This window comes from Scatophagus argus, chromosome 8, assembly GCF_020382885.2.
Source record: "Scatophagus argus isolate fScaArg1 chromosome 8, fScaArg1.pri, whole genome shotgun sequence".
NCBI lineage: Eukaryota > Metazoa > Chordata > Actinopteri > Scatophagidae > Scatophagus > Scatophagus argus.
Window position 1 is genome coordinate 11203217 of NC_058500.1, and position 21821 is coordinate 11225037.

At 41.5% G+C, this 21821-nt stretch overlaps 2 protein-coding genes across 14 annotated transcripts in view; both read left to right on the plus strand.

Moving 5' to 3' along the window:
* The window catches only part of LOC124063278 (ERC protein 2-like), a 149886-nt gene extending 143132 nt beyond the window's left edge, over window positions 1-6754 (plus strand). For 8 of the 12 annotated variants that reach the window (XM_046396745.1, XM_046396753.1, XM_046396750.1 and 5 more), the window contains one exon: window positions 5039-6753. The gene's annotated coding sequence lies outside the window, so the exon portion shown is untranslated. Of the gene's footprint in view, window positions 1-1916; window positions 1941-5038 lie in introns of all 12 variants that reach the window. The other 4 variants (XM_046396747.1, XM_046396754.1, XR_006844079.1 and 1 more) reach the window with 3 other exon arrangements.
* A 1342-nt stretch (window positions 6755-8096) lies between these two features.
* wnt5a (wingless-type MMTV integration site family, member 5a) lies at window positions 8097-21727 on the plus strand. 2 transcript variants are annotated; one of them, XM_046397370.1, is made up of 6 exons: window positions 8098-8717; window positions 9043-9312; window positions 12337-12485; window positions 15512-15759; window positions 18884-19176; window positions 19770-21727. In XM_046397370.1, exons 3-6 carry the CDS (start codon window positions 12349-12351, stop codon window positions 20226-20228), a joined length of 1137 nt encoding a protein of 378 aa, XP_046253326.1. In that variant the 5' UTR covers window positions 8098-8717; window positions 9043-9312; window positions 12337-12348; the 3' UTR covers window positions 20229-21727. The 2 variants fall into 2 exon arrangements, with proteins under 2 accessions (XP_046253327.1, XP_046253326.1); XM_046397371.1 differs by lacking the exon at window positions 9043-9312 and having other exon boundaries at window positions 8097-8717.
* Window positions 21728-21821: the final 94 nt, after the last annotated feature.

The following is a 21821-nucleotide window of genomic DNA, read 5'->3' on the forward strand; positions in this document are numbered from 1 at the left end:
AAAAAGAGAGAAGGGGAGAGAGAGAGAGAGTTCAAGGGAGGGATTGCTCTTTTACTTTTTTGTAGTTGGCAGAGTCTTTGCTATAATTTTGCTGAAATAATAGAAGTCTTAAAATTGCTACCAGTGTCTCCTTCTGTCTCTGTCCCTCTCTGTCTCTGTTAATATCAAACCAGATGTTTTTCTGAGGAGACGCAAAGAGAAAACTCTCAGAAATGGCACATGTGAAACGAACACTGTGTCTGACTCACTTACAGATGCACGCTTGTCTCTCCAAGGGAGTTTAATGAGTTTGATGCATGAGATTTTTTGTTCACCACCAGTCAACTCCACCTAGTGGTGTTTGTACTGAACAGATTTCTGGCTGCAGTGAGGAATGAACTGTAATGAGGGAAACATTACACCAACAACTGTTTATCTGCACTGAGTCACTTCATGCTGAGATTGCTGAAGAAGGGACGATCAATAAGAAGGTTCTGTATATGAACCCTACAATAGCTAAAAACAGCACAGGTAATGTTGCCTCTGAAATCTGGCTCGATGCCTGTGTGGCATAGGCTGTCCCTGGCTGGTGCGCAGTTGTAGACTGTGTTAGTAGGTCTCCTCAGCACCTCTTTCTTTGCCTGGCATCTGTGAGGCTTGCTCACACTTGTTTTCACCCAGCATATGTTTGCTCAGATGAAGGAAATTATGTAATTAGCCTTTGAGGGATTGTTTTCTCTCACTCTTTACCCTCCTCTCTCCCGCCTTTACCCTTCTGTCTTTCTTTCCCTCCCTCTTTTTTGCACTCACTCTCTTTCTTTGACAGCAGGAGATGGTTACAATTTAATCCCGGCCACAAACTAACTCACCTCTCTCATTAATTGCCAGGAACTGTCAGTAGAAGAAAATGAGCCCTTGTCATATAGATCCATCTTACCTGGTGAAGAGCAGCTTTGTTTAACATCAAAGAGGGAGTTTTGAGAGGTGTATGAGGGAGTGGAAATGGAAGCTTTGGGTGTGCAGGGGGTTGTGTTGGGCTGGGGAGATGGGTGCAGGGGTACACACGGGCAGTGTCGGGGGGAGGAAAACCTGGCATTTTGCTCTCTAATTCCAGCCGGCCTGGAGGCCTGGAGCGCTAAGAAGGGCCTCACTGTTGCACTCTGGATCAGCCAGGTATTGCTTACATAAAAAGCAAGTGAAAACAGCTGTAGGGATAATTAGCTTGATTCTCCATTACATGCCATGAGGGCCAATAACTAAAAAATGGAGTTTTGTTTGGGTTAGAGCTGCAGCCCCAACCAGGAGGAAGTTGTAAAAGTCAGGCAGAAAAAAAGAAAGAGAGAGGGGAGAGAGGAGAAATGTAGGGAAGAAAGAGCGAGCTCTTGAAGCAATTGTTCTAGAGAAGATGTTCTCTCTTCTTGGGGCGGCTTGATGTAGACCATATTTTTTTAAAGGGTTTTAAAGGGTTATGGTTTCAAAATGATTGGATAGACATGCCCACACACAATCTTTTCCTAATTCTTACTGTATTCTGAGTTTTTAGCTCATGGGAACCTGTGAACTCGGGCCAAATTTTAATAGATTTTTCATCATAATGACATAATGATCTCATGTAATGTTTTTGCATATGTGTGAAAATAGACGCATTTCAGACCTCCTGTTCCAGAAACAAGATCGTTCCTGTGGTCACATACTACGTCTGCATTCACAAAGTAAATCAGCAAAATAAACATGTATGACTATTCAGACAGAACAGTAATAAAGTCAGGTCAGTCACTTAGCTAATCGTCACTTCTCTCTCCCTGTATTTTATCCCAATGTCTGACTGTTCATACCAGCATCTCCACTATTGGTAGAGTGAGGTGAGGCAGTGTTGGGGGGTGCACCAATCTTAGTACTGGTAATTGAATTTGGTGTGTTTCTCTTTTTTTCTGTAGGAGTGAAAGGACACCAACCACAGGGTAATTCCAAGTGAAAGAGCAGCACTTTAACATTGGTGGTCCCAAAACTCTGCGAGGATCCATTTAACAGGCAGTTTATATTAGTAGCACTTAAAGACAAGAAGGGGTTCGGCCTCTTACATCCAGACTCTCAGACTTGATACCCAATCCTCAGGACAAAGACAAACAGAAGGACAGAAAGACAGACTTGTAGGTTTTGGGAGAAATACAGGTGGACTAACAAAATAGACACCTTACAGCCTCATTTAGACTACCTATCCACTTACAGGGACTTTTTCCTGGTATGCACAATACTGGTCATATGAACAGTTTTTAATTAATACAAGGATGCCAGGCTAGATCAACTGGATCTAGCAGCACCTCAACTGGATGTCTGTTTCAGCAGAGGGCAATTGCAAATTTTGATAAGTCAATCATTTCCCTGTGTCCAGACGCTGGCGAAACCGGTATTAATATGAGAAACTGTTAACCCTGTCTGATCCCACCATCAAGCACGCTGTGAGCGTAGGAGGAGGGAGGAGGATGAGGGTTACGCAGGGAGTAGAAGATAGGAATGGCTGATTTGAGTTAGAGGGAGATGATGGCTGAGTGCTGCAAGAGGAAGAGGGAAATTATATCCTTCCATTTAAAGGTATGAATTGATATGGCTGACAGAAATATGAATGTTCATCTGTGTGCGAATAAAGCCATTCGCAAAGGTGCTTCTTTTCCTCCTCGCTAAAGCTGTTTTAAGTGAAAAGGCTCAATGGCTGATAGCGATAGGGTTGTGTCTGATCTGCAGGAGTGCGTGTCAAGTGTTAATGTTAGTTTTATCAGAACCCGTTCCCATGAGGATTCAGGTCACAGTTTGGATATTACAGTACAATTTATCAAATTCCTACCCATACGGTCCTTTAATGATGGAGGTTTGCAACAGCGAGCTAGAACCCACCAAAAAAGTTTTTGTTAGTCTAATAAATACACAAACAACCTGTCATCGCTAATCGTATGAATGTAAACATCAAACATGGATGTGGTTAACCCCCAAAGCTGTCAAGCTAGTGTGTTAGAGGCGCTAATAGCTTAGGCAATACATCTGCCTAGCCTCATGGAAGACTCCGGTCATTTCATTCAGGCCGAATGGAATGATTAGATGGGCTTTTTTTTACAGGCCTACGATAGTCATAGACACTAGATTTTTGTTTTGTCAGAGCATTTGATTTATTGATCGCTTTCGGGAGAGTTTCTACAAATATCAGAAAAAAATGTTTCTAAAATAAATTACCAGCCCTTTGCTTTAAGCAGTTAACCTGCTGCACATTATTTAGTGTTCAACAGATAAATTCAATCGTCATGTGATTTTACGACTCTGTGTCAGATTTCCTCTCTTGTGCATTGCTGCCTAAATAATTATTTGCAGGTATTTCATATCAAACATTATTCTAACGCTGGAAAAATTCCCATTGCAACAAGGCACTTAAAGAAGTCATTTGGACACAAGAAGAACAGCCTTACTTATTTTCAGTCATACTCTGCTTAATTCAAAACAATTCTTTGAATCAGTTACAGAAGCAATGACAAGTGCTCCATAGTGCACAGCTTGTGTAAAATGTATACGTGTAGTTGTTGGAGCCCTTTGAGCACACTAAATTATCCGGAGTGCGGTTGTAGCTTTCCTGGCTGATATAACATGCTTTGCTTTGTCACATGTTTCTAAAGCCGGCATAATCATGACCACAAATACAGGACTAACGCTCAGGAACATAAAATTCCATATGATTTTAACACTTTGTCACAACACACTGACATGTAAAATAATCATCGGTCGATAAGCGTACACACATTCATGACCGCATAGCGACACACACTTCCTCATTAACAACATGAACACAGGCGTCACACGAGAGTTTGTGTAGTGAATGCGTCTGTTGTGTGGAGGTAGTGAGGTGTTGACAGAGAAGAAAGAGGAGCAGTCTTCAAACACATCCACAGGCAGGTCATGCTCTCCATTATGCCATGCCGGGGGCCATATTTGTTGATTCGCTGGTCCCCAAATCATTAATTTAAGTGCAGACAACGTCAAAGAAACCTGAGATGGCCTCCAACACTTATACACAACTTCTCGCACACAAGCATCTACATGCGCAGACACACATTTGATCACACTTACACGCAAGCAGGGTTATGTGAACACACTCACTCACGCCCTGTGTTGCATAACAAATGATGGCACTTTAATTGCTGTGAGTGTTTATTTACTCCTGGCTGTAATGGATGGTCCTTCTCTGCCTGGCAGCCAATCAGAGCGAGACAGGAAGAGTGTGAGCAGCCCTGCAGAACTGGACGTTCGGTTTGACATTCCTTTTTATGCGTAATACAGACTAACCTAAGATGCTATCATTAAATACTTGTAGTCGCTTTTCGCTCAAGATTTTTGGGTCATTATGCAGCATAACTCATTTCCATCACAACACATTCCCAAACTTTACCTGTGAGTGTCTCCGGTCCCCCGCTTGGAGAGTTTGTATCAAAGTTCTTTTACTATGCCCTCTCTGAGTGACTGATGATAATGTTTTCAGTGATTGGTAGTTATTTTGGGGCCTGTTTGCTCAGCCAATGAGGCGCCCCCAGCGAGCTAGACATACATCATTGTTTTCTTTTTTTTTTTTCACAACCTAACCCGTAGGAAAGAAGTGAGTTGTTGCTGACTGCTGTGCAGCCTGAATAACAGACACATTCCCTTTTTTTCCTTTTTTTTTCTTTTTCTTTTTATTAATGAGTACTTTGAGATGTTTGGGCTGCTGCCAACTGCATTTAGAGCATTCTTAAGGAGCTCTGGAGACTTGCCAGGCAGTTGGAGGAAGAAAACAGTCAACCTAAAGCTAAGAAAAAAAAACATAATATCTACTCTGGACCTGAGTGTCTGAGTTCTCTTCATTGATTACATTACAAGCGATGTATGATGTAACCTTTTGGGAGATGAATGAGGAAATTAAAAACAATCTAAGATCCCTGGTTAAATGATGTATCTTCATATCATTGTGTGGGTTTTAGCATTTGTTTTTCATTTTTTGTGGTTGACCTCTCATACTGATTATTCTTTCTCAATGTTTTTTCAGTCAGGTACCAAGAGGTTCAAGTGCTTCAATTCCAAGCATGCAAACTCAACTGGCTCATACCTGCCCAAAAACATGACGAATCAGATATAGATGTACCACAGATATAATACCAATACTCCAGGACCAACCACTGCACTGTGTGATGTGGATGAGCTCAGCGTTGAGCCAATCAGAAAATCTCCATCATACAGATGAATGTCACTGGCAAATGCAATGACCCACTGAAGACCTAAGCCCACTGTGGGTCATTGTCCCTCATCAGAGCATCAGGAGCATCAGTCATCAGTGTGCAGCTTCAAGGTATTGGCAAGCGGTCCACTGCCTTCATTTCTCTAGCTGTTTTCAATAGACTGGGAGCTGGATTCATTTTACAGTACTGCGGTGCTACAGAGCTCTGGCTTCACATCAGCCGACAATCATTCCACCACTGTCGACTACTAGTGTGGCTAAGCTGAGCCAGTGGAACTAGCTGTAAACCCATGCCAATCCCAGACTGGTTTTTGATGGCATGAATGTGTTTACTTACAGGAGCTAAATAGTGAACTTTTGTAAATGTCACAACATGGGCCTCAAAATCCTCAATCCACAGAGACCTTCTCAATGCACCGTGCCAAAGGAGACAACCCTGTCTGCTGAAACAAATTACTGACGTGGGACTGCATCTGAATCATTTGGACTAACCACTAAACTGCCCTGGTTACTCATTTGTTTGACTGTCTCCCACGTCCTGCGGAGAGATCAGTGAGAAAAGGCGAACTCGGGCTTAATGATGCCCCGCAAAAGAAAAAAAAGTTTTGAGGATCAGCTTACCCCTTCTCTGAAAATCAGGACCTTTATTAAGAGAGAAGGAAACACTGCTGACCTCAAATCAGTCAGCTTACTGTACAGATACTCTGTTTATACATTTCTCCTTGTGTTCTTTTAACCTGCTGTGCGTTTGTTTAATGAACCAATATCATGTTCTGTTTGCTTTTCTACATCCAAAACAGCTCTGAGTGCCACTCTTCTTCTTCTTCTTCTTCTTCTTCTTCTTTTTTAAGTTTTAACAACTGTGCGTGACTTATGCTGATGAGTGATGTATTATTTTGTTTGTCTATTTATTAATCCTGTGAATTTGAGTTGGTAATTTGTTTATACTGAAGTGACTTGCATTTTAAATCACTGTGTCATTATTTTATTTTTTCATTGTACCAGAGGTTGACCTGAGGTGATGATAATGTACAATATTGTGTTTTGATTAAACAGTGTAACAGTGTCTCCATCTGGCCCTTACCTAATATGCACAGATTTTGTACAGTGTGTGTGTGTGTGTGTCTGTGCATGTGTGTGTGCATGTCTAAGTGTGTGTGTGTGTGTGTGCATGTCTAAGTGTGTGGTTCGACTGTGAAAGTCTGGGGGTAACATTATTCGCCCTTTCACGGTGTTTTGCAGCCATGAGCTTGTTTCTGTTGTTTGAATAAACGTTGTTTTAAAAAGAACTGCAACATGTGTTTTATCAGAAAGGCAATAATGTGAACATTGAAATCGGCAGTGCTATTGTTAAATTGCAACAATGGCTTTTTTTTTTTTTGTCACAAGATTAAAGTTTCCCCGACACTTGGGGCATCTACAACAATAGACTCTTGCACTGCCCAAGAAAGAATTCTCCCCAGTTTTCATGGTCTACCAATTCTCTCTCTCATAAACTCAGCCAGATGTTGCCCAGTTTAGTTTTTTTTTTTTTTTTTTCCTTAGGGGAACATGGGGGGGTGGAGGAGGGAGGGAGGCATGGTAAGGGATCAGAAATGTGGCCGAGCATGTTTTAAGTGCTCTTTGACGCAGTCGCAGCCTCCAGCATCCACCACAGTAACATTAGCTGGGAACAGAACTTTTGCAAGACTTGCAGGGTGCTTCATCACACTCACTTCTGCCACTGGTACTCACCGGTCACATGAAGTGAGTTTTAATTCCTAAAGGAGATGCACACTGTGGTGACAAAAAAAAAAACAAAAAAAAAACGATGCCTCTTATAAAACAGCATTATGAGTTATGTTGCAGAATTTTGCAGGTTTGGATCAGCTGTTTTTTATTTTTTGTCCTCTTTTAAATTTTTTTTTTCATTGTAGACACACTAAACATGCTTAAATCTAAGCTTTTTCTGTACCATTCTCTTTTCTATTTTTTCTGATTGCGTTGCCCATATGCAGTGCATGTAAAGATAAATGCAACCAGAGCTTTTCCAAGTGCTGTAAAATACCCTAAATGTGAGCATACTGGAAGCCAAACAGAACCATGCTTTATTAGTTATTGTTGGTGATACTGACAAATAATGATTCTCTCTTCATTTAAATAAGGGTTGAAGGATTGCTTTTAAATTAGCTCTGTAGCATACCTTCAAGATGGGACTGATGCTACAAGGTAATAAAAATGTCTGACTAAATGTCTTTCCCCCCTCCTTCTCTCTCAATCACCTGAGGCATGTCTTTATTTGGACATGCAGCCAGATATTCAGGTGAATGCCCCTTCCATTAATTTTTGCATTGTTTTACTTCTTTTGCCGACTGTTATTCTATCTCTATTTCCTCAATCCGGATGAAATTCTGTCCAGCTGTTGAAAATAACACGGCTTTCACCCTTGAATGCCTTCAGTGTGTACAGTGACACACACGTGAAGCTATTAAACACTTTGCTCTCTGACACTCGTCAATCACTGAGAAATATCGAAGTGTAAGACGGCGAAGTCCTGCAGCATGTTTTGAGATAATGTACCATAGAATAATAATTACCGTAATGACCGTAATGCTCGACGGGCCTTCAGGTGATGAGAGCAGTCTGTATAAGCACACGATATGGACCTGCTTGTCTTGATTTTACTGAGTGGTAACTCGATCTGCTGCCAGTGAAAATCCTAACTATGCTCTGGTATGGATAGGGTAATAGCCTCGGGTGCTTTATAAGTTTATTTTAGGTAATAGAGACGCTTGTTTTGTTACAGCCTATTCCGCCCTTTTCTCTCTCTCTCTCTCTCTTCTCTCTCTCACTCGCTCTTCTGTCTGCACAATTTTACCTACACTCAAATTCCTCGGTTCTTGAAAGTTGGTGACTGGAAGAAGAAACGAGAAAGAAGGGGATTTGAGGGGAAATGTGAAGCGCATGCGCCATGTGAAGGTTTAGCGCTTCGCATCCATGCTGCAGTGTGCTAGTTTGTGAGAGGAGGCGACTGAAGCAGGTGAGGGAAGGGAGAGAGAGAGAGAGAGAGAGAGAAAGGAGAGAGGGAGGGATAGTCGGCGATACTTTTCTGCACTTCAAACACACAGAGATACACACATACGGTGTGGGAGGACGGCAGACTCGGAGCCTCAGCAAAGCCGCTGTTGTTCACACGCTGTGCTTTTTCCTCCCCCTGGCACCGTGCGCGCTCGCCAAGCCGCACTGTTTGGAGATAGTCCGCGCGGAAAGTTTTTTTGGAGCATACTGTCTGGAGCCGATTAATTGTGGCATCTTTTTTCATTTTTTTTTTCTTTTTTTTCTTGTTTTTGCAAGGCGGATGCCTTAGCCTACTTATTTGCATGTGAAGACCTTTTTTTAACTCGAGCGGAGGAATTGTCAAAGTCGGGTGTTTTTTTGTTTTTTTGCACAGAATGGAAGGTAAATTGACAAGTCGTTTGTGGCGAGGATCACCGTGTGGATCTTTCCGCAGGTAAAACGCACTATGACCTGAGCGTGTTAGCGGCTGGTTTTAATGTTCATGACAAGATTTTCCATGTGTTTTGGTTTGACATAGCCTAGCTATAATCTGGAACAGTTTTGTTTTACGCGGATAGGATTTATACAAGTAGGCCGCTTTCAATTAGAAGAAAATCGACAAAGTTCATCCGACGTTTCCGCCGGTGGCGCTTTGGGTTGCCGTAGATGGTTTTATTTGCTAATAGTTACCGCAAAGTCACGCACTGATTAGTTAAAGGAACTGATCATTTCCTTACACTGTCTTTGGACATTTCATATATCCCGCTGCTTCCTACCAGTCATCTAAACTGTCTGGCGCACGGAGCGCATTCAATGATTGTTGGGTGTCCGTGTTCACCAAAACACCAAACCTGAAGAACTCTCAGCTGTAAGCGTTACAGTCCCTTCACCCCAACCAAGCACTTTCCAAGAGACCCGGATAAACGACGAGACTTGTCTTCACTGCAGCGGAAAAGGAAATCTTAAATCCACCTGGCCTGCACTGGGATTATTGGTTTGATATCGTCTGCAGAAAGTGGATTACAACTTCTAACGGGCTGTGCTCCCTGGTGAGTAGCCTATAGGTCTCCTGGTTCACTCACTTTTCCATGCAGCCGCAGTTTATCTTAAAGAGTGGAAATTGCGTGTTTCAGTGGGACCTTGTTGGACTAATACTGCTTTTTGGATGTGGACAAAAGATTTTGACAGATGTGATGTGTGAAACATGCTGCCCCCCCACCTGCCTTGACTGTGACCCATCAGTGTCCCAGTGGGCATATAATGAAATCAGGGAAAATTAACCATAAATGATATCTTTTGAACGCATTTAAATGAGGAAAGAATTGTCCGCTTTCTCTTTCCATTGTTAACTGATCCCATTTTAAGTCAGGCGGTGTTCTTTGTGCTGCGTCTCCTCATCAAATCTTTGTACCTGGCTCCCTCTCCTGGTTTTCTAAACAACAGGACAGACAGGAAGAGAGACTCCTGTTTTTTTGCGCAATTAAATGCGTTTAATATTTCACTCAGTTAGTAAATGGCGGTGCCGTGCAGTTTCAGAAAAGATCAGTTAATCCATGATTTAAATAAATATATATTTTTTGTTCATTCCACACATTTATACCCCCCCCCCTCCCCCAGCAACCCCAAAATAAAAAAAACCCTTCAAATTCATTGTGACCATGTGCATCATTGCATATTATCCAAAGGTCCGAAGATGCAGGCCACAGGCCACATACTGTCAAATTGTGAGAATTTGATGCTCATTGCACCCCAGTGCTTATCCCTTCATATTTCCCCAATCAGCTGATTCTAACATCATTCACACACTGTTCAAATTAATTGTAATAATGTTTTATATAGAGTGGTCAAAGGTCCCAACCAGAGGAAACCAAAACTAAGAAAAGACAAAGGCCCAAATTCGAGTAAATTGTAGTTTTTTTCTCATTTAAAATAAACGGGAAACAACTTTTTCGTTTTCTTTTTTTGTCTTTTCCTTAAACTCGTAAAGTAGACAATTAATGTAAATCGATTTGGTCCCATGTGGCCCTTTTTAAAATAGCCTGTTAAATTATCAATTTCAGCAGCGTCTCCCGATGATTTCTTATCCTTTCGACGGTATTTCTGTTGTTCTCCTCCCTAAATTTGACGCAGCTTTGACGGACAGAAATGAACAAAGTACTCGTCAGTCACTCTAGTAGGACTTGGAAATAAGACTTGGTCAATTTCCTTCCAGGGGTCACGGAGCGCAGGATGAATACGCAGCCTGTCAGGGAATGGCAAATGCGGGATATGTATATTTAAGTGAAAAATAATATTAATAAAATGTGAAGCTAAAGAATTGAATGAATAAAGCCACTGAACGAATAAAACTGTATTTAAATATACATTTTTAAAAAAGCCCCGCGTTTCTGTCTCGTGAAACAAAAAAAATGACTCTACTCTGCTCTGATTGGCTGAGACTCAGTTATGGAATGTCAGAAAATTGCACGCACCTGCGGCACCATGACAGGTAATTTAAATATGAATATGCAGACCAAAACCCGTGTGTGTCACTTCCCACCCAGAGTTCCCCCTGATGAAGTGTACTACCTGCACGCAAAACTCCTATTTAATTGCCTGACTTAATTATCCGTAAATTAAATCCTCTTCCTGGCTGGCAGAGCAGCTCCAATTAGTTGGTTTAAAATCAGTGTAAAACCGCCGCCCTCTGCGGATTATTGCTTTAATTTATGTGGAAGAACTACAAGGAACATAACCTCACCAACTATTACTGAAGCAGCACACAAACTGAAAGCACATGCTCGTGTGTGTGTGTGTGTGTGTGTGTGAGAGAGAGAGAGAGAGAGAGAGAGAGAGATGGCGAACTTGGCCTAGTATTTAATGAGTATTATGCATGCAGGTCTCCACGACTCAACCCTGGAAAATAACGCAGCGTGACAAATTAGAGTCCCAAATTTCACACACGGCCCAACTGGAGGGCTGGCACATCGGTTTAACTCGGAAATTTAGGAGTAATTATTTGAACTCATATTCCGCTTACACAGCGGCCAAACTGTATCACGGAAGCCACGCAGTTGTGTGCTGACAATTGATGTTTTCTCCTTTTTAATTCCTTGTAGTGCTTGCAGGGCAAAAGGCTGCACAGTGTAAATAATCAGGCCATAGTTCATCACCCGCTGACGTGGCTGATTTCTGGCCGTCCCACAGTCAGTTAATAAACATAGAATTTAATTTTTATAAAGTTATAGACCTACATGATCCTTATTCTCAGTCCCACAGGCTTATTTTACAGCCATATACATCAGTTCCCGCAAGGGAAGCTATTAAAAACTGTCTTCTTTTTGAATTCCATATTTTATATATGCCTAAATATCCCTTTTATTCCCAATAAAATGTTTTGAATGAACTATATCTAACCATATCCTATTTGAGTCGAATTTTATGAATTTCTGTAACAACAAAATTATTTTCCATGGGTGTTTTCATATTTACATAATTGAACAAAATTAAATCTTGTCACCATGAACAAATAGAACCAAAACCTGCAGTAGATTGAGAGAAAATAAAAACAAAATGATGTTATATTTTCGATCTTATTCTTTGTTTCAGCTGGTCACCTTCGCATTAAAAATGCAATCATAATTTTAGGTTAGGTTTAGAAAATTTAGTTTCAGCTGTTATGTCAACAGTGAACATGTAGGCTGAAATGGATTTAAAGCAGCACTCAGTCACTCTGTCTGTCTCTTTCTCTGAGTAAAGTGCACCGTCAGGAATGTGTCTAGATGGGGTTTCATGGTCATTGTGTCTTCTCCGGCTGCATGTCTATCAAACTAATGTGATTCACTCTCAGACGTGCTGCCAAATGACCGCTCTGGTGCGCAGGCACTGATGTCCTCAGGCCTCTCATCACACGCACAGCCTTCTGTTTGCATGTGAAACAGAGGATTTTTCCTGTTTTTCCTTCATACATTTTAGCATCACACATACCTGCCCCTGTCTTTTTCTTATGTATTAAGCTCAATAAGTTGTGTGTGAGACAAAGCACCAGACAGGTAGGCAGACTGACATGCATCCTTTTCTTTGTCCTCCCTCAGATCAACGGCAGTATGAGACTGGGGCTGGGCTGTGTGTATCGGCCGGTTTGCTGGCCCTTTGGCGGCGTGCTGGACTCCAGACACTGTGTCTTTGCCCTCACACTCCTCACACTCCTCATGCAGGTGGTGGTGGAGGCCAACTCATGGTGGTATGCATTCATTTTCTCTCCATATGTGCAGTTTTTTTTATGTGTGTGTCTTTGTTGCACAGTGTGATTATGGCCAGTGGAGATGTTAGCTTTCAAAAGGCATTTTCACTCACAGATGAGTCATATTTGTAAATGGGGTAGCAGTATCTAAAAAGACCACAAAACGACATGAGGAAAGCCAATGATTTAGAGCAATATTGATTTCAAATTTAGACTTTATATTTGTCTTTTGCTTCTTTCAGAGTAAATTTCAGGCGTGTGTGTGTGTGTGTGTGTGTGTGTGTGTGCGTGCGTGCGTGCGTGTGTTTGCTAAGTAAGCTTCCTCAGCTTGAGTTGCACCACATATGAAGTAACACAACATGCTGACTGTAGCACATTAGCTTTTCAGGAAGACCTTTTTTTTCTCTTTCTTCACATATTGCCAAACCATAATTATGAATATTATAGAAAACGTAAAATGCTGTGGTTTATGAGTTGGCGTCCAAATATATGCAAACATGAACACAGAGTGTGATTGTGCGTAACCGTTTGTGTGTGTGTAGATACATACACACACAAACTGTTGACCAGTCACCATAGAAGCACTACTTCAAGCAAATCACAACTCTTTAACATCCTGTGACTGTTTATGTTTTTTATACTTGTGCACTTTTAGAAGTCAGCACTGAGTACTTTCAGAAGAACGTGAAGTGTTCACGGGAAACGTTCACATTCTTTGTAAGAGCTTTTATTTACTTCAAATGTGAAAATGAAAGCCAGTGCTGATATCACGTTTATATGAAATACTAATTTGAACAAATAATTTGATGATGATTTATACGGATAAATTTAGATAGATCGATATTTTATCTAGCTCGCCAGGCAACTACATTGAAGTACAAATAATGAGTTGGATTTCAGACAGAGCCGAGGACTCAGACGTTACCACAGACACTTTGGAAAGTTGAGTTTGGAGCTCAAACTGTGTGTTTCTTTCAGTTTCCTCCACGAGAGGACACACAGGTGTGAATGATTTAGAGTGTCAGTATGGGCTAGCCGACTCTGTGTGTGTGTGTGAGAGAGTGTCAGTCTGTGTGTGTGTTCGAGCAAATTCTGTATGGTGCTTTTTTTTTCTTTTTTTTCTCGTGTGTATATGTTGTGTGTATTCAGTCTGAGTTCTCTTGCTGCTGAGTTTCCCCAGTCGATCAGGTTACACTGGGGGCTAATTGTCTTTCTCTTAGGGCTCAGAGATGGGCTGCTTTAATTGTCTTGTGGCCTGGAACCAGATGCTCATGCTAGTGTTCCTCTCTCCCTTTTCAACTTGTCCCTGTCTCTTTCAGTCCTTCGGCCCATTTTTCTTTCTTTTTCTTTTACAAAATTGAATGGAGCCGCTACTTTTGATAAAATGATTAGATTTTTTCCGGTGTTACTGTAAAACATTATACAAGTTTAATAGTCGGTATGAGGAAATAATCATCATTGAACACATTACAGCAATAAACAAATAAATAATAATAATAAAAATCTCAATAGGTGTAGCATGTTTTTAGGTTGTCCTTGCCCACCTGGAATCAAGACCTGGGACTTGGTCATAAGATCAGTTTTAGGGATTTGGTAGTTAAGAAAAGTTGACAGAAAAGTTGAGAAAGGAGAACACAAAATTTTTTCAGATGTTACTCATATCTTTCTTTTTCTAAAATACTGGAGGGTTTTGCCCTACCCAAGACCTTTGCAAATAATGAAAAAATAACCCATGACTGACTTCCATGTCATAATGAGTAAGCAGTTTTATTGATCCGGTTCAGTAGTGGTACTGGGTTCTAATTAGGGCGTAATACACTCTTTGGGTATCAGACTGATGTCACTGACCCATGTATGTATCCAGATCCCATAGTTTGATGTTTTATATCCTCCCCTGGCCGCTAACACCAGCAAAGCTAGTAGCCAAGGGTGCTTTTTTGTGCACATTTGCCTTGTGCAAGCAAAAGTGATGTACGATGTCATGTTATCTGAAAAAAACAAAACAAAACATAAAACAGCAAGGGTCGAACAGGACTAATGAAACGTTCTGTACACTACAGAATATTGAATCGTATACAACATAATGTCGCGATTGTTAAATATCTCTAAGCTGCATGCAAGAGACTTTTTTTGTCCAGAAGATTACTGTTGTGCGAGGGCTCCCGGGCAATTGTGTCACATTCAGAAGCTCTGTTATCTGGCGCTGACCTGCGATGTCTTTTTTTGACTTGGTAAAATAAATGTATGACAGATCTGACACTCAATATCTTCTGCTATCATGTCCTGTGTCCCGTGACATGCTGTTTTGTTTTACTCTTTCTTCTTGGTTTGGTTCGGCAACTACTTGGTTAGTTTAGGCAACAAAAATACTTTGTTATATTTAAGAAAACATCATGGTTTGGATAAAAAAAAGACCCTTTTACAACATTAAATATGTGTCACAAAGAACTTTGAGGAAGAAAACTTTCAAGGCTAACTTCTGCCATGCGCTCACAAGCTGCAATCCTACAGCACCCCACAGTGGTCAAAGGACGGCATCATGCAACTCAAAGGCTGCTATACACTAACTAACTGGGACGTCTTTGGTGGAGATTTGAATAACACGGACACTGTAATTACTGACTGTATTAATTTTTATATGAATGTTACTGCATCAGTCAAAATGATAAAGAACCCCTGGATCTCTCCTCTAAAACTTACGCCTAAAGGAGAAGCAGAAAGCATTCTGAGTGGATGTGAACCCAAACCCATCCATCAATGTCTACTGACAATTTTCAAGTTAAATTTCAGCCTTATATAACCAATACTACTACTACTACTGCAAGTACTTCTATACATAATACTAATAATAATAATAGTAATAACAACAACAGTAATAATAAGAGTTCTGTTCTTTTACTTGGTTCTTTAAAGTGACCGCATCTATCTAACATCATCATTGAATTTCGCCTGAAAAGTTGCGTACATGTGGGTCGTAACAGCATAATGAGTGACAACAGCTGCATCATGTATCCCCTGTTATCCAGGTCTCTGGCCATGAACCCTTTACTGATCCCAGAGGCCTACATCATTGGTGCCCAGCCTCTGTGCAGCCAGCTGGTGGGCCTGTCGCAGGGCCAGAAGAAGCTGTGCCAGCTCTACCAGGACCACATGCAGTACATCGGTGAAGGTGCCAAGACGGGCATCAGAGAGTGCCAGTACCAGTTCAGACATCGGCGCTGGAACTGCAGCACAGTGGATAACTCCTCTGTTTTTGGACGGGTCATGCAAATAGGTAAGAAATAAGCAAGGCATGGGTAAAACAGCAGATATTCTTAGAAACATGTGCATAAACACAGAGGAGCAGCTCCAACCACAATGTGTGTTCACAAATACCAACATATATGTGCCCTACATATTCACCATTGCTATTTAGAATCTGTACATTCTGTTTCTTTTCATTCTCTCTTTCTCTCTCTCCCTGATTCACTCTCCCTCTTTTGTCTGTGTGTGTGTGTGTGTGTGTGTGTGTGTGTGAAATGTATGGGGCTGTTGATTCTCAGCAGCTGTGTAGAGGGAATAGTTGGTGGGTGAGGTTGCTGGATAAATCACATGTGGCTTTGGCCTGCTAAACCAGCTCCCGACATGGAGCAACAGGAATCTGCTTTTCCCCTGATGAATGGGAGACAATCTAATCTCATTTAACACACACACACACACACACACACACAGACACACACACAGACACACACACACACACAGATACATACACTGTGGAGCTGGACTGTAGCTTCACTGTATATACAAGTAATGGGAGTGCAATGAGTGTATGCACCAATATATCACCATCAGAGATTACACTGTCTTTCTGTGTCTGTGTGTGTCTATACACATACATGCAGTGTGTTCAGATCTCTTCATGTAAAGTTTAAGGGCTTTACAGTCAGCAGATCCCTCTTTTGTTACTATCTTTTAACACTGTTTGTTTTAGTTATTTATTTTTGGATGTGGGCTTTTATCTCAGGGGCTTATGTGAAAGTTCTTATGGATGATAATCATCCAGCTGAGTTGTAATGAATCTATGTGGTGTCAGTGTGTGTGATTATAGTGCAGTTAACAGCAGGCTTGGCTGCATCATAGTAAAACATGAATTCTTCACATTTTGTAGATTTGATGTCAGTCGGCACTTGTTGTTGTTTGGGAAATCTTTGAAATTCCTCTTAAAGAAGACATGCAGAGGGGTTTCTGTTTTCTTCATCATTAAAGGGTTGATTAACCTAGATTTTGAAATAAATTAATAAACATGTTATCATCACATTTTCGCCCCTGCTCAGATTGTGTAAATTTGCCGATTATGGTCCCTTGAGATACCCATTCGTCCATCCATCCATTCATCCATTTCTGCCCTCCAGTACAATTAATGGAATAAATGGTGCATGGAATTTTGTTTTTGGTGCTCACAGTTTTAAAAATAACCTTAATGTACTCAGCAGCAAAGTGTCTTTCCAGAAATGACGTTCCCATCACTGTGGATAATCCACATAACACACTGTCAACAGTTTGTTCTTTCTTTCTTTCTTTCTGTTTTTGTAGAAAGTAGATCCACTGAAAACTCGTTATGCCAAGTTCCATAGAAGATCTTGGGTAACCTTGTTTATGGAAAGTGAGGTTTTCTATGAATATGTAAACTATAATGCAAAATTTCATTCATTTGCACTGTATTGTCATGATGGCAAAAATCTCAGAACCTCGGCACATTGAAACTGAAACCGTCAGCATGTATAGATACCACTAAAGGTAAAGACGAATGTTTCTTTATTTTCTAATAACCTTTAAACAGTTTTTGATTTAGGTGAACTGGCCCTTTTAATTTGGTATGCACGACATGCCATTGTGTGGCCACATAGATGTGTGTGTGTGTGTGTGTGTGTGTGTGTGTGTGTGTGTGTGTGTTTTTACCCTGTTCTTGATGATTCTGTCTGCCCGTGTCTTTGGTGCTGACGCCTTTTCCACACATCAGTCTTCATAGAAAGCTCATCAGCAGCTGTTCTCCCATTCCTCTTCTCCCTCCGTCTCCCTCCCCAACGTTGCTCCCATCTTGGCCCACTTTGGGCCAAGTAAACATGTCCTCCCCTCTATAGCTGTCTGTCTGAGAGCCTGTCTTTCTGTCTGTCTTTCTTCTGGCTTAGGGTACTGCTGGTGATTTAAAGCTGAGCTCCAGGGGGTTACTGGCTTGTTTGGGTTCAGAGCGTCTCCCCTATCTGGCTTGGCTAGCTCCAGGGTGGGGTGCAGGAGAAGGGAGGCAGCAGTGTGGGGGATGACAGTTTATCTGTCCACAGGCCCACTATTAGGCCAATATCCTAAGGCTGGATTAAAAGTTATACTGGACTAATAAATACCCCACTCTTTCTGATCACCTCTGCTTCTGCCAGAGTTCCCCACCTGAATATCTGCAGGCTTTCCAAAAGATTTCTTCATCTATTCATCTTTTCTTTTCTCCGTCATTGTCTTTTACTGCCTTTTGTGATATTAAGTGCATGTGTATGTGTGTCTCCTTTTTCATTTTGCTTTCTTTTTTCCTTCAATGTCTTTTTCTTGACTTATCTCTTCAGTCATCTTTTCTTTCTCCCTCATCTCTCATTCCCTGTCCATCTGTTATTGCCATTATAGCGTGCTCTCTAAAGGTTTGACCTAGCAGGTATATGAGCTGTGCATTTTTATTTTGTAGCAGCCTCCATCTTCACAGTCAAGGCGTAGCCCCATAGTTTGGTTGTCTGTTTCTTCTGTACTCGTGTATCTCCTCATCTCAGTTTTTCTACTAGTCTTAGGTTTGTACAGTGGTACAAGTGGATTGCAAATTTGGTGACAGCAAAAACTGCTTACGTGTAATTTTTGTTTTTTAAAACTTGATTTCCCTCTGGTCTCTATAGAGGTGATGTTGAGGGTAGAACCAGTTGGAGTTAATGAACAATGTCTCCAGAATAACTTAGTCATGACAAATAAAGCAAAGGAGCTGTTGTCACTTTCAATTGGGGTGAGGCGAAAGCTGCTTGTTAAGAAGGTTCTCTGTCACTGGAGGGCGCTCCCTTCTCTCTGGCTGAGGCCCAATAACAGCAAACCAGATTCCACCGTTCAACATGATGGTGATGAGGAGCCCGCAGCACTTGGCTGAAGTGCTCTGTAATCTTAAATGTATGGTGAATGCTGTCATATGACATCACATCTCATAACACTGTAGACATTCCTAAATCTAAGTGACAGTTACACACTTTAAGTATAAAATAAATATACATACATAGCCTACAAAAATGGAAGCAGCGGATGGATATGCCAAATGATAAATCAAGCATTTCATTTCTCATTTACTCTGTTTCTTTTTGCGCCATAAGTGACGTGGTGTCCTGTTTGTGTGTCCACAGGAAGCCGAGAAACGGCGTTTACTTATGCCATCAGCGCAGCAGGGGTGGTGAACGCAGTCAGCCGTGCTTGCAGGGAGGGGGAGCTCTCCAGCTGTGGGTGTAGCCGTGCGGCTCGCCCCAAAGACCTGCCGCGAGACTGGCTGTGGGGCGGCTGTGGAGACAACCTCAACTATGGCTACAGGTTCTCCAAAGAGTTTGTGGATGCACGTGAGCGGGAGAAAAGCTACCCCAAAGGCTCGTATGAAAGCGCCCGGCTGTTGATGAATCTTCACAATAACGAGGCTGGAAGGAGGGTAAGACACTGTGGTTATTTACACACACACACACACACACACACTCACTGACAAAGGTATGAAGATATAAACTGCAGGCCTTAGAATGAAATCAACTAGCAATAAAACGAACAAGAGGAGTTGGAAGTGAGACAATCCAGGTCAATCAGATAAGTCTCTGCTGATCATCTGTGTAACAGCTCTCTCAGCTCTCCCCTCCTGAGGCTTTGATCTGTGGGGAGATGGAGTCATTGGAGGCAGTTCTTGGTTTTCTTTTCCCTTCCAAACATCTTGAAACCACCTCTATGGAAACGTAATGCCAGATATCTGTTGCCAGGCTGTTCTCTTTCAAGTAGAACAAATGAGTGGACAGTGTTTCATTCAGTGCACCACTGGAGACATGGACAGGATCATTCAGTCCGTTATGGCAAAGTGATGCCTTATGGGATCATGAGCAGCACATTGTGTAAATATTTATGCAGACAGGTCAAATTTAGAAATATGGAGCATATGTCACCAGGACATTTATCTGCAGTTTGCCACATTAAAATCAATGTTTTCGCAAGTCCTTTTTGGGGTTATTCATCTAGTTATTTCTTTTCTCTCCCACTCAGACGGTGTCAGACCTTGCCCACGTGTCCTGCAAATGCCATGGGGTATCAGGCTCCTGCAGCCTGAAGACTTGCTGGCTGCAGCTGGCAGACTTCCGCAAGGTGGGCGATGCACTGAAGGAAAAGTATGACAGTGCTGCTGCCATGAAGCTCAACACGCGTGGGAAGTTGGTGCAGATGCACAGCAAGTTCAACGCTCCCACGAGCCATGACCTGGTGTACATCGAGTCCAGTCCAGACTACTGCCTGAAAAACCAAACCACGGGTTCCCTGGGCACAGTGGGGCGCCTGTGCAACAAGACCTCAGAGGGCATGGACGGGTGTGAGTTGATGTGCTGCGGCCGCGGTTATGACCAGTACAAGGCCCAGATAGTGGAGCGCTGCCACTGCAAGTTTCACTGGTGCTGCTATGTCAAGTGCAAGCGCTGCACCAAAATCGTAGACCAGTTTGTCTGCAAGTGAGAAGAGGATAGTTGCCTGTGTGTGTTTGCTTATCGACGATGGGCATACATCTGTGTGTTTTCATGAGCAGAGGAGCAAAGGATTTGAACACAGAGAGAGAATGGAAGAAACTATATAAATTATATTTATAGAGTTAAACAATTATGCCATTGCAAAAAGACTGACTCTTTTTCAAAAAAAAAAAATCTTATGTCTTCAGAAACTGAGAATATCGTGAAATATTTATTTTGAGATTGTTATGCTTTATTTTGGCCCAGTCATCACCACCAGATTTTAACCCTTTCAAGTGCCTAAAACCGGCTGGAAAGCTCCTGCACCCAACCCCCACCCTTTTTTTTTTTAATTCCATAAAGTAAGATTTTTCTTGTCAGATGGGTCACACTGATTTCAAAATTGGACTGTGCTTCCCATTTCCTGACAAGAGCAGAGTTTCATATTTGTGGCATAGTTGACGAATAGGTCCTGGTTTGTTGTTCAAGTATGACTGTGTTGAGAGGAGAACGCCTGTGTGCTGTAGCGTATGGATGTGTTTTCATGGGCACAGTCCCAAACCAGCCTTCACATCCTTACCGAAGTCTACTTGTCCCCTCTCACCACATATGGAGTAGGGAACACTGTTGGTTCGCATGAGTACAATGGGTACATTAAGAGGGCTGTTTTGGGGATTGGGCCATTTATTAAGCTGTCCCAGAAGCCTTAGAGTTCCCCAGGTGCTGCAACAAGCCCTCCACCATTATGCACTTTGATACAGAGGCTTAAACCTGTCTGTGCGTGTCTGTTCAGCTGTTTTTTTTTTTTTTTTTGTTGTTGTTTTTTTTTTTTTTTTTACTAGAGTGCATCAACAAATATATCAATATTATAGCCTACATTCTTTTCCATATTAATTCCGATTATCCATTTAACATTATTCTACAATACTTAACATGGTTTGAATATATATGGGCAATGTTGTGGTTACAGTGGTGAAATATTCCATGCTCTGTGTATATAGTATGTCTATCCAACCAATCAGTAAACTATATTTATTTTCTTTAACCAGATCCTCCTTTAAAACAGAAAACCATCCCCTCCATCATAGTTCAGTATTTAATCGGACATCCCCGAGTTTTAAAGTCACTTTTTAATTTTTTTTTTTCTCACTATAAAGCGGCTCTTCACTGTTTTTGTAAAGGGAAATGCACCTTATTGTTTTCAAAACACAAATACTGTCTTCTCACTCATGTTCAGCTGTTCTGTTACACACACACACACATATCTCACAGATGTTGACATTTGATCATTGTCACCAATTTCCAGTACCACTCAGTTAACTTCTCACTATCCCTGTGATGATTCTCAGTGGACAAACTATCCCTGCCAATCCAACTATGTATATTTATAAGCTTCTTCATGAATTTGAGGTTTGTTAAACATAATGTGTTATAGTTGATATTTTGTTACTTTTTACAAATTGGCTCAATGCTCTACTTTGTTTCAATAAATATCAAATGTAAAACCAGCAAAGAAGTATTTACTCACAATATTTATTATTCGAGTGTTCAAGTTTTGCCTTTTTTTTTTTTAATCTCCTGAGATAAACCTCGTCCTCTCTTG

Excerpts from the sequence above, each read along its gene's own strand:
- wnt5a (XM_046397371.1), top strand. The coding sequence starts at position 12,349 with ATGAGACTGGGGCTGGGCTGTGTGTATCGGCCGGTTTGCTGGCCCTTT. Across the intron at positions 15,760-18,883 it reads TGGACGGGTCATGCAAATAG|GAAGCCGAGAAACGGCGTTT; the intron begins GTAAGAAATAAG and ends GTGTGTCCACAG. Across the intron at positions 19,177-19,769 it reads ATAACGAGGCTGGAAGGAGG|ACGGTGTCAGACCTTGCCCA; the intron begins GTAAGACACTGT and ends TCTCCCACTCAG.